This window comes from Sinocyclocheilus anshuiensis, unplaced genomic scaffold, assembly GCF_001515605.1.
Source record: "Sinocyclocheilus anshuiensis isolate Anshui unplaced genomic scaffold, SAMN03320099.WGS_v1.1 scaffold256, whole genome shotgun sequence".
NCBI classification, from domain to species: Eukaryota; Metazoa; Chordata; class Actinopteri; order Cypriniformes; family Cyprinidae; genus Sinocyclocheilus; species Sinocyclocheilus anshuiensis.
The window spans coordinates 1,295,353-1,307,853 of record NW_015558587.1 but is presented as its reverse complement, the minus strand read 5'-3'; the positions used below and the strand labels follow the sequence as shown (position 1 = coordinate 1,307,853).

The 12,501-nt window shown below is 40.4% G+C and overlaps 1 protein-coding gene across 1 annotated transcript; it reads left to right on the top strand.

The window, feature by feature from the left end:
• Positions 1–1,122: 1,122 nt before the first annotated feature.
• LOC107679905 (ataxin-1-like) lies at positions 1,123–10,236 on the top strand. The gene is made up of 3 exons (XM_016475627.1): positions 1,123–1,249; positions 4,550–5,673; positions 6,888–10,236. The coding sequence occupies exons 2-3, from the start codon at positions 4,675–4,677 to the stop codon at positions 8,196–8,198; spliced, it is 2,310 nt and encodes a 769-aa protein (XP_016331113.1). The 5' UTR covers positions 1,123–1,249; positions 4,550–4,674; the 3' UTR covers positions 8,199–10,236.
• The last annotated feature ends 2,265 nt before the right edge of the window (positions 10,237–12,501 follow it).

Sequence of the window (12,501 nt, the reverse complement as noted above, 5' to 3'; positions counted from 1 at the left end):
CAAACATGATTTATAAAAAAAAAAAAAAAAAAAGGACCCTTATTATTTTTACGTTTTACTTTTTTTTTACGGTTTTGTGCTCCAGGCTTACATATATTACTTAATGTATTGATATATTAACTTATATTATATAATATATCATACATAAAATATATTTCCTAAAACCCAGTAAAACAGTAAATAACCCACCCGTAAAACTATCCCTAAAATGAGATATTTCTGCTGATGCTGAAGTGCAGCAGGTGGCGGTATGCACCTATGACGTTGGTTCACAACCCGCCATAAAACCGAAGAAGAAGAAGAAGAAGTGCGGAGAGACCATCTGGCTAAACAGGCTCTGAGACATGCACAAATTGACATTAAAGTGTCAATGAGTAAAGCAGAAGTAAAAGGGTTAATTGCAAATGAAATAAGAAAGAAATGGCAGAAGGAGTGGGATAGTGGAACAAAAGGTAGACACTTTCATCATGTTCAAGAGAAAGTAGGTCAAGAAAGAAGAAAGTTTGGCAACAGGAAAGAAGACGTTTTAATGTCAAGAATGCGTATTGGACATTGTCTGTTAAATCAGTGTCTGTATAGAATGGGGAAGCATGAAACTGGAAAGTGTGACAAATGTGGTCATGCAGAATCAGTAGAACATGTACTTATAGAGTGTGTTGCATATGAAGGAGCAAGATTTCAACTAATTCAAGCTTTAGGATCATTCGGAATAAATAATTTGTCACTTCAGGTTCTGTTAGGAAATAGCCCAAAGCAATCAAGAATATTTCATGAATTAATAATTTTCTTAAAAGAAACAAGACTGATCAATAGAATTTAGGATACAGGTGTAGTAAATAAAGCGGGAATAATTGGCGTTGTATTATAAAAGGAAAAAAGGGAAAAGAAATAAGAAAAAAAAAAAAGAAAAAATATTATATATATATGTTTTTTGTTTTTGTGTGTGTTGTTTTGTTTTTGGCTATAGTTCTCAAACTTCCAATCATTATGCGCTCCACACTCCTATCCAGTAGGTGGCGGGAATGCACCATTTAAGTTGGTTTGCCAACCGCCATTAAATTTAAAAGAAGAAGAAGAAGAAGTGCGGAGCGGCTCCTCCGTGACGTCATCAGCACGCGCCGCTGGGCTTCAGTCTGCTGGCCTCCGGAATGGGCAGATATCACCAGCCCACATTTAACCATTGATTTATTGCGCGAACTCCACCGAGAGTCGGTATTTTTGCACGTCGTCTACACGATGCTATGCGGAGGTGAGTGTTTTCGTCGCGGGCCGGTTGGAGAAGCGGTTGTTAGAGTCTGTGGGAAGAGCGATTAGCCCGTTAGCGGCGCTCCAGTGTAAATACCAGCCTCTCATTTACTCCTGCTTTACTTTCAAACACGCTTTAATTGGCACAATTAGGTTTAACGTACTGAAACGAACGCCCCAAACTTATTTCTACAAACGAAGGGTTATGTTTCCCGTGTGAGGTGTCTGGCTAGCGAGGTTACAGGCTTTAATAGCAGCTGGCTAACGCTCGAGTCCTCATGAAAACATCACTAACGTTAGTGTCTCTGCTTGTGCCACGATTCACTTCAGCGCGATGTCATTACACCCGAAACACCTAAATGTGCTTTAAAACATGTCTCATTAGTGCTTTTTAATGTTTTTCGCTTTTCTGTGTCAGTTTAATAGTGTCAGGGTAAGGGCGAAGTGTCCGTTTCATAGAAACTTTTCATTTTTGCGGGTAATTCAGTGACTTTTGTTTGATTTGTGAAATTGGCTACTAAAACGAGATATTACTGTAGTTATGAATTAGGAAATACATTTTTATACACTTGGCACGTAGTGTCAAAACACGACACGAGGCATTTGCACCTGAAATGTGCAATTTTCACAAATTTTCAATGTTGTGGGGCATTTTGTTACCTTTTATGGGAGAATATTTTGTCTAATCCTATCAAAACAAAGTCTGCCGTGTGTTTATATCAGATACTTTAAATCAAAGCTGCACTAAACCCATAACTAGCTATGCTTAGATTAAAATATACCAAATTTTAGATATGCTTAGATTAAAATATACCACATTTTAGATATGCTTATATTAAAATATACCAAATTTTAGATATGCTTAGATTGAAATATACCACATTTTAGATGTGCTTCGATTGAAATATACCACAGTTTAGAAATGCATAGATTAGAATATACCAAATTTTTGATATGCTTCGATTGAAATATACCACATTTTAGACGTGCTTCGATTGAAATATACCACATTTTTGACGTGCTTCGATTGAAATATACCACATTTTAGACGTGCTTCGATTGAAATATACCACATTTTTGACGTGCTTCGATTGAAATATACCACATTTTAGACGTGCTTCGATTGAAATATACCACATTTTTGACGTGCTTCGATTGAAATATACCACATTTTAGACGTGCTTCGATTGAAATATACCACATTTTAAACAACACACCAGATTAGCTATTTTTAATATGTAGGCCATTGTGGCTCTCAGTTTTGGTTATTTTCTGATCTGGCGAACATGTGGACCCCAGTGTATGAGAATGAGTGTCTGTTTCTTTAAGAGAACATGGACAGAAACGGCGCAGGCTTTTTCTATTCTGCACTTGAATGTGCATTTTCTTTCTCTTTATTGAATTTACTGTGTATAAATCACAGAAGCATCATGGGCACAATACAGTTAGCCTGGAAGAAATGTATTTTGAGTGCTTTATCTTTTAGGCCTAATTCTATTAACTGTTATGGCTGTTGCTGTGCTTGGTTTTTATTGTTTTTTTTTTTTTTCCCCCTGTGAGATAAAAGGTTAAATAATATTATTTTATATAAAATGGTTGTAGTATATTATAGCTGATTTATTTTTTAGGGTAACATTAGTGATTAAAATACAGTTAAGTAGAATATGGTGAATTTTACATTTTGAATGATTATCTGAAAACAGAAGTTTGTAGAAGTTGTATTTTATCTATCTTGTTTTCTTGTTTGTGTTGATATATTTAGGCCAAACTGGAAGGCATGTTTGTGGATTTCCTCGGTAGTTTCCAATGGGTTTTTAGAAAAGTGACTTGATTTGATGAGTAAAAAAGGTCTGTGGTTAACGTTACTCAGACTTCCACATTTTGCTCTATAATATAAATGACACACAGTCATACCACAAAAAATTTTGTCAATATGTTTTTCAACGGAAAAGTTTGACCATTTGTAACCAGCTTCGTAATGTTGTGACGTTAAAAGTTTGTGCCATTTTTGTAAGTTTGTTTTGTTTTTTAAATTGCTATTTAAATGTAATACATTTTTTCTTTCAGTTTTAGTAGTTTTAATACTTCATCGTAAACTTATCTTGTTGTCAAAGCAGCATTTCTAATTTTCTGTTTTATTTTATTTGTTTAATGTAATGTTTATTTTTAATTTGCAAAATAAATAGCAAAATTGGGTTTTAAGTGTATATTGTCCAAATAATCTGAATTGAATCGAACTCTAATAAATCTAAAGGTTTGAGTCAATGCTGATTGTTGTTATCTAACACAGAGGTTTTCAAACTAAAAATTAAACGGCGATATCTGGGTGCAGGTAACAAGGAGAAAGATTAGGCTACACAGTGTTCATTATTCACATATGCTACTGATATTGCAATACAAAGCTGGTTGAAAATTGACAGACTTGTCCTTTAAAAATATGAAATGAACTCAATTGCTATATTATACATATTTTTGTATATTGTTACAATATTGCTACTAATATGGTACTTTTTTACTCTATGTACTCAAAATTAACGAAAAATATTTGAAATGTATAGAAAATAGGGCTGCACGATAAATCGCATGCGATATTTAATGCGCATCTTCTCAGTAAAGCCGGTTCTGTAATCAGCAGTAAATCTCCATCACATGCGTGTTTTCACATGGAGCAGCCCTAAATTAGAAAATGTGCGATATCTGTGTGACAGGGGCAAGGCTTTAATACTTTTATTAAAGTGCCCTTTAATACTGTGAAATGTAATCTAAATTTCTGTATAACTTATTTGAAAATGTGTCCTTTTGCACATTACTTCAAAATTGCTTTAATAAATATGCCACATATTTTGCAGAATATTTACTAAAAATTGATTTAAAAAATTGTAACTATACAGAAAAAGTACAATATCTATGTGACAAGGCTGTCAGCCAATGCGACAATCTCAAAACCTGCTGTTTTATTGGCCTGGCCAATATGTTGAGCACAAGCCTATACATCATTCGTTTAAACATATGGTAACACTTTAGTATAGGGACCAATTCTCACTATTAACTAGTTTCTTATTAGCATGCCTATTACTAACATATTGGCTGTTTATTAGTACTTATAAAGCACATATTCTGCATGACCATATTCTACATCCCTACGCCTACCCAATACCTAAACTTAACAACTACCTTGCTAACTATTAATAAGCAGCAAATTATGAGTTTGAGGCAAAAGTTGTAGTTAATGGCGAGAATTGGACCTTAAAATAAAGTGTGACCAAACATACTTAGTTTATACATGATTTCTTTATGCATTCAGGTAAGGTGATGGAAGAGGCCAGCGGGAGGGTTTCAGAGCTGATTCCAGTGGTGCTATTTCCGCGGCTGCCAGGCTTCGTCCCATCCTCTGTTCAGTAACAGCGCCCATTCTCATCCCAAATCACCATGAAGCCAGTCCACGAGCGCAACCAGGAGTGCCTCCCTCCCAAGAAGCGGGACCTCCCTGTTAACAACAACAACACCTCTACCTACAACAATAACAGCAGTAGCATCAGCGGCAGCATTGGGAGTGCAGGGGGAGGAGGGGAGGATGCCCCATCTTCACAAAGCTCTGGAGTGAGTGGAGAAGGTAGTGGCGAATGGGTGCGAGCCCAGCCGAGCGTGCATTATGGGGTGGAGGGTGCCGAGGGTCTCGTTGGGCTTCCTGTGGATCAGTATAGCATGCTTTATAAAGTAGCTCTGCCCGCTGGCACCTACTCACCCACCAATCTGCACCCCATTCTTAGCCACATTTCTCCTGCCTACACCGTTCCCTCCCAGGTGTTACAGCACACGAGCGTTCCCTACCCTCCGCTCTGCTACGCCCAGATCCCTCACTCCTCGTTGCAGTTTGTTAGCTCTCCCTACGGGGCTGCGGTTCCCTACGCCGTGCCTCCGGGATTCGTTTCCAGCCCTTTGATACCACCTCAGTCCGCTATTTCCCAGCCGCACTCCATTTCCCACCTGGTTCCGTATCAGTCAGTCATTCAGGAAGGAGTTGGCTCTCCGCAGCAGCAGATCTCGACCCATGTATACACCAAAATGGGAGTTCCTCTGGTGCTCCCTTCTGAGCAAACGGCGACACAAGCGCCGCTTGGGACTGTAGGGATGCCGCCTGCCGGGGAGCTCAGCCCGAGAGCTGTGTGCTATCACCCCACCGTTAGGGGCGTCCAACCGCAAAGAGACCTGCACAGCAGCTTCATGGAGCAGGAGAGAGAGGTGAATGGAGGGGACAGAGAGCACGGAGGCAGGGAGAGCCATCAAGATGCAGTTTATTCGGCCAGAAGCGCACGGCTGCTGCAGGCCATTGCGCCTGAGCCCCAGCAAGACAAGAGCTTGAAAAGCCGCAGGCCGGAGGGCAGAATGTCGCCAAGACAGAGCAGCACACCGGACACTGATCTCGAGGTGAGGGAAGGATGGTTTATTATCATAGGCTCACTCAGGGTTTGCTAAAAAAGTGCCTAAATAACTATTTGAAAAGGGGAAGTGATTTCAGAGGAAGAGCAAGTTATTACTGTATCAACAGGAAAGTGCTTTAAGTAAATAGGGTGATGTTTTGATTTCATGTTGACTTAATTTGCCACATCGCATGACTTTTGAGTGCACATTAGAAAAGCTGAAAAGTGTTTAAAAATGATGGGGAAACTTGAATTCAACACTTAAAACAGTAGTGAAAATGTTGATCTGGGAGTTTTTCTGATGTTATTAATTTTGCATCACAAATTTTTGTCTAATCCATGTATCGGAATCAAATCTTTGTCTGATCCTTATATATAAATGAGGAGAGCCCAATTATACAAATAACAAAACGTTTAAAATTTAAATTGCTGTTTTTAAATGATGAATTATTTTAGAATTAATGTGTTTGCTGGCTACCATGAAAAATCTTATAATGTTGTTTATTTTCTTGTTTAAATCAGATTTTCTGGATTTTGGACCTGACTGTGCCAGTGTTATTTTAGCATTATTATAAACTATTATATTTCTTTGAAATATGTTGAATTAGCCTTTATTTTTATATTAAATTTTAGCTCAAGTAGGCCTAATTTATTTTCTTATTTGCTTTTGTCATTTTTATTGGTTTGTCTTTTTAATACTTCTATTTAGTGTTACGTTATTTTTAGTTCGGTTTTTGTTTTATTTATTCAATTTGAGCTCTCCATCTTAAACTTGATTTCAAGGCAACATTTCTAATTTTCGTTTAGGTTTTATGGGTTTTTTTTTTTTCTAAAATTTATATTTTACTTTATTTCAGTTTTATTTCAATTACTGACTTTTTAGTTAATAGTAACAACACTGCACTGGATCTGGATCATATATTATTACTGTGAATGTCTCCTACTTCATCACTACTTAATGCATTTTCAGAATTTTGCCTTTTTTGAGGCAATTCTTGTGAGTCAGCACCAGTTACACCACTTCCTTCCTTTATTAGCTGTTCTTTGGGTGTGTTAAGGATTGAGTAACTCAGGTTACTACTTCGTAGAAACAACAGAGATTGTTTTTTGATTTATATACAAATGGAGTCCAGTCACTTTCCAGCTTGTGCTGCTTTCCAAAAAGCAATTCCCATCCTAATTCTTAAATAAAATGACACTTTAAATGTGGTTCCTTTTCAGGTCCAGCAGGTGGTCGGACGATTTGCCTCTCCTGTCCATGGCACGAGTCGCAAGGAAGCAGCGCATGTCCCTCTGAACCTGTCTCAAAGCTCTCAGAGGGGTCGAGAGTCTCAGGGCGAAGTCAGAACACCTTATGCATCAAATCCAGCTGAATCTAGAGCACATCAGCAGCAGATTGTTCAACAAAGCCATGCCGTTATCCTGGCCAATGGGCAGCCTGTTCTTGTGCCTCTCGACTACCATCACCACCAACAGCAGCAGCAGCATTTCCAACCCAACGATGTGGCCTCGGCAGCAATCGCTGCTTCTCCCGCTGCATATACTAAAGCCATGGATGCAGGAGCATGTCTACCAGAGCGGGCGGTGGTGGAGCTGCCTTCCCAACAGGGGCAACAGCCCTCCCAGCAGCCTCCTGGTACTTTCCCACAGGCTCCTCTGCTGGCACCCTCCGGCCCGTCGCACTTCATGAAGGGCGCCATCATCCAGTTGGCTACCGGAGAGCTCAAGCGCGTAGAAGATCTGCAGACTCAGGACTTCGTGCGGAGCGCAGAAGTGAGCGGCGGGCTGAAGATCGACTCAAGCATGGTAGTAGACATCCGCACTAGTCAACAGCGGCCCGGTCTAGTGGCGCTGCATTTCAACGTGGGGGAGCAGCAGAGCAAAGTGACTATAGATGTTCCCCCCGAACACCCGTTTTTCGTTTTTGGCCAGGGCTGGTCGTCTTGTAGCCCTGAGCGGACTGCCCAACTGTACGGTCTCACCTGCCAACATCTGCAAGTGGGCGATGTCTGCGTGTCCGTGACACTGCAGCAGCAAGCTGCATCGCAGCAGAAACCGCCCCAGCAAGTTCAGGCCCGGACTCCCACCAAAGTCAGCTCCACGTCAGGAGCCCCACTTCAGCCCATGGGCCCCCCTGCGCCCCAGCACACCCCTCGGCCACAAAGCCAATTAAAAATGGAGCGCATCCACCGAGAGAGGGACCGGGACAAGGAGGAGCCCATGCAGGTATTGGGTTCGAGACATGTCGACGTGCCCCCAAGACCGAACAGGACTTCAGCAGAGCACACTCGGAGCCAGAGCAACTACTATTTGCACACTGAAGGTCATGCTCCACTGGGAACCGGAGCGGGAGCCTCTTCCGTAGGGGCATCCCTGAGGCGCTGGTCTGCCTCTGGCTTCCAAAGATACAGCATCAAGAACGAGGATGGAGGGAGTTTAGCATCAGCTGCCACCTCTGGCTCCTCTCGGCCGTCGTTTATCCCTCAGGAGGTCAAGCTTTCCATCGAGGGGCGCTCGAATGCCGGGAAGTAGCAGACAAAAGAGATTGTCCATGGGATCGAAGTGTCAGTCGGGCGAACGGATGCGAAAGAGGGAGCGTGGTCGGAGGGAGAGAGAATGTAGCCTCAGAATGTTTGAGATTTTGCACATATTGGAAGATTCCCTCTGCCGCCCCCTTCTTCGGTTCTGGTCTCGAGCAGAGGACTTTTGTGTCAGGTCATAGTCAGCATTCGCAATGATCTGCATGGGCAGCTTTATCTGGTTAATCACGTACCAAAGCCTGCGTCGTCTGCGTGTTCCTGTGGGTGAACTATCATGTTTGGCAGTGATCACTTGCGCAAAGATATCTTGCAGTTCCTCGAGTAGATGTTTATTTCAGAAAGGCCAGGGATAAGAATGGGATACAGCCATAAAGTCTTGACAAGCCTTTACAATAAGAATAAATATATATTTTAAAGAAGGACAAAAGAGGATAGATTGCTCAACAACTTTTTTCCCCTAAAAGACAGGCTCTTTCTCTCTAAACGTTGACTGTTTCTCTTGTTGCGCCGCCAGGCTTTTGTTGGCTAAGACCTTAAAACTTGGACTGTTTTTAATGCGTGTCTCTCTAGAGGTGTGCTTGTCCTCACTTTCCTACACTCTCCTCCTCTCCCTGCCTCTTCTCAGGGTGCTTCTGCTGAGGAATCCTTTCTAGTCTGGAGTTTGAGAACAGTTGCCCAGCGCCGTCACATCAGTCAATTGATCCAACAATCTTTCTGCAATCAGGAACTATTTCCAGATAAAGTCTAGCATGCATCTTAACAGTTGCATTAACAACTCCTCAGAGGTTTTTAGTTTTGATTCAGCAGTGGTTCTGAATCTGCATTCCAGTTTCAATGAGATCTCTCCTCCTCGACCCATTGGAGTTATCATTTCCCAGTAAGGCCGGCCTAGGAAAACCACCTCTAAATAGTACCTCATGGTTGGAAGCATCCTTCAGTCTGATTATTAACTATTTTTATTTAATCTTACATTGTTGTGCCCTTTTCCTGGAGACAACATGTGGTGTCAGCCAAAATCAGCCCTGCTTGCGAAGCTGAGACCAAATGCAGAACAGGTTCTAGCTGTTTGCGAACGGCCTGTTCCTGTGGAAACGGATTATTGCTCTGAAGCATGCAGGAAGCGTTTAGCACACACAAATGTAGAGTCACTGCTGTTGGGTGTGAACTGACCCTGCTCAGTTATCAAAATCAAAGCAATAGTTGTGTCAGAACACATTTTTCTTGTTTTCTTGTTTTCTTTTTTTTAATCCCGTACAAGACAGATTACTCCTTGTATTTCAATTTTTCTATGTGCAACAGTTGCAGTCTGTATGTAGAAACGTTTTTAACCTTATCCTACGCTTCTCTTGATTTTCTAAGATGATGCAGTTTTACTTTGTGATAATCCTCATTCTAACAGTTACTACAGGAGTTAATTTAAAGGATGCAATTACCCTTAAAACAACACCTCTTTCATTTAGGTAGGTTTTCTTTCTGACTTCAGTGATGACTAATATGAAGGCACACCTCGAAATGGGGCTTTTCTAAAACACCCACTGATTAGGATGTTCAGAATCAGCTCTTGTACTTTATAGAGAGATCTTAGCCCCTTACATTGTGTCCTAACCAGGTATAACACAATAAGACAAGCGATAAAAGTCATGCTTGAGTTGCAGTGTTGCAGTCGCGTCTGCAAAAAGCACTAAGCAACAGGACGCTTAGTCTTTCATATTTGTTGGTTTTTATTTTTGTGGTATTGTGCTCGGTAGCTCCGCCCAGTGTTAAAACCCAATGGTCCAAATTCGTTCCATAGGTTTTGACAGGCTGTGATTTTGTCGCAGGCATGTTTGGATGGACAAATTCACTGGAAACTTGTCACATCATACCTGGTTAGGACCAGTGTTGAACTGAAAACTTATCTCGAAACAGCTCTTCTCTGGAACGAGCCTCATTAATATACACTTTCTAATCTGTGCTGAGGTTTCTTCTTTGGTTTTTGTAATTGGTGAAATCTTGTACAGTATTGCGTTCTGTCTCTCTTCTTGGCAATATTACCCACGAGTGATTTTTTTTTTACTTGTACTGCAGGTCTTGTATTGCACAGATAAGTTCAATTGATTCACGCTGACTCTTTAATGGGAATCAGATATGTGTTTTATTGTTTTTGTATTTTAATAATGAAGGGAAAATGTTTGTGTTGTTTTGAAGTATTCAGTTTTGTTGGTGGTTTTTGGCTCATGAGAAACTGACAAGCAAGGTTGACACTGTTTACAGATTAGCCAAGCGAAAATGCTGCAGTTTCACTTTTCATAGTTACTGAACATTTTCAGATGGATGAAATCATGACTTAAGTGCAATTAGACCAAATATTATAAACATTAGGAAGCTCATGTTTTATTTCAAAACAGCATTCCAGAAAGAGCCTGACATTCCCACTTTCTTTTTTTTTATAGTTTCTCTTTTTCCCTCTCAATATTTTGATGCCACTTACATATTTGTCAGATGCAAATTTTTATTTCCATTTCGGCCCAAGTTCTTTCATGAGACCTTTGATATTTCTCTGCGTTGTTGGTTCTTGGCATTGCTGGGCTGTCTGTGTTTGGACCAGGATTTAATTGAACTCTTTTGGCCTCTTACAATCACTCAAGGCTTTAAGAGAAGATTTTTTTTGTTCTTTTAGGTAAAAAATAATATTTTTTTGATATAAATGTAGCGTTAGCATTGAACCAGTTAGATTTCGACTTCCTCCAAACTGCATCGACCTCAACGATACCACATGTCTGTGAAGTTCTTAGACCTCTAATGTTAAAGAGAAGAAGTTCGGAAGGGGTATAAACAAGGGTCGTCACTTGAATTCACAGGACTCGTGACAAATTATGAGGGTGCGTCCCCGTTGATGACGACCCTGGTATAAAGCCACCTGGTTTTTCAGCATTACCAACAAGTCTGATTTAAACTAAATGAAGACGTGGCAATGTGTGTATCGAGTATAACAGTATTTGGTTTTGATCACCTTAAATTGGTTCAAATCCATTTGTTGTTTCCATTTATGAAGCATTTCACAAGCATCATCTGTTAGTATTTTGTTTGAAGACATCCTGTTCCTTCTTAAAAGGAGTCCCACTTTCATGCTATTTATAATCTGGTCTCAAATCTAGTTAATGTTATTTCTTCCTTCCTCTGTCCCAGAACGTTATGGTGGCACTTTGGATCCCTTTAAGTTCACAGAGGACGTTTTGTTATAGTTCACGTTCAACCTGGTGTGAACTGTCTAAAAGGGCCACAATTGTCACCTAAACCCTTGTAGACAAATTGAATATCTTTCCAACCAGGAAAAACAGCTTAAACTGGCCTGATCTGGTCTTCTGGGCTCAAGCCAGTTGGTCTGCCAGCTTGAGAGGCCAGCTTCAGCTGGTTTAAGTTATTACATTGTTCCTTCACAGACAGGGAAAAATGATTTGTATAAAGGCATTGTTATTCAAAATTCAGACCTGCTCCATTATTTTAAGTATTAGAATTGAATTGAAGCAATACTTGACCCAAAATAGCAGAACGATACAGCTTTAGCATGAGCTATGCAGTAGAGACTCAGTCAGCACCCTAATGCAGTTTCAATACTCAGATCTCACCAGAAGTCAGCTGCACGTCCAATATCGCTGCACATTCTGTGTTTTTCTAGAAACCCACAGGCTCTGTGACCTTTATGATAGTGGTTAGTTATCTCACTACCAAGTCACGTAACCCGAAGCTTATCTGGTGTCGCTTGTTTGGTGCTGTATGTTTTTTTTGTTTGTTTTTTTTTGTATTTGTCAGCAATGGTGCACTGTTCTCGGTCTTCTCAAATGCACTGCCTTACCAGCCGTCTCTTGTCGAGATGAAATCTCCAATCTGCAACCTTCGAGGCGGAGATGGACGGAGTACGCTTTCATTAAGAACTGCGCTACTATCATGTGCACTGTAAACAAGGAGAGTTGATGCTATGTTTGTGCCTTCCCAATGTCTTAACTTTACTCTGGTCTGTCTTATTAAGCTTTGTTCTCTGGGAGATTTGTGTGTCTCCATTTTGCTCTTAATGTCATCACATCATATATATCTTGCAGGCTTGAAAACCCTACTGTGCTGTTGAGGGCCATTTTGATCTAAACATCAGCGAGAAACTTCATGGCATCATAAATACTAGAATTAGAGATATTACAATAGAAATTTAGTAGTAGAGTGCTGCAGTGATTATTTATTTTTGAAGGCCAACCTGAAAGTTCATCACCTTGGTTCCCTCAACAAAAACCCAATAAGATTATTCCATTGGATTTTGGTTT

Excerpts from the sequence above, each read along its gene's own strand:
- LOC107679905 (XM_016475627.1), top strand. The coding sequence starts at position 4,675 with ATGAAGCCAGTCCACGAGCGCAACCAGGAGTGCCTCCCTCCCAAGAAG. Across the intron at positions 5,674-6,887 it reads CACCGGACACTGATCTCGAG|GTCCAGCAGGTGGTCGGACG; the intron begins GTGAGGGAAGGA and ends GTTCCTTTTCAG.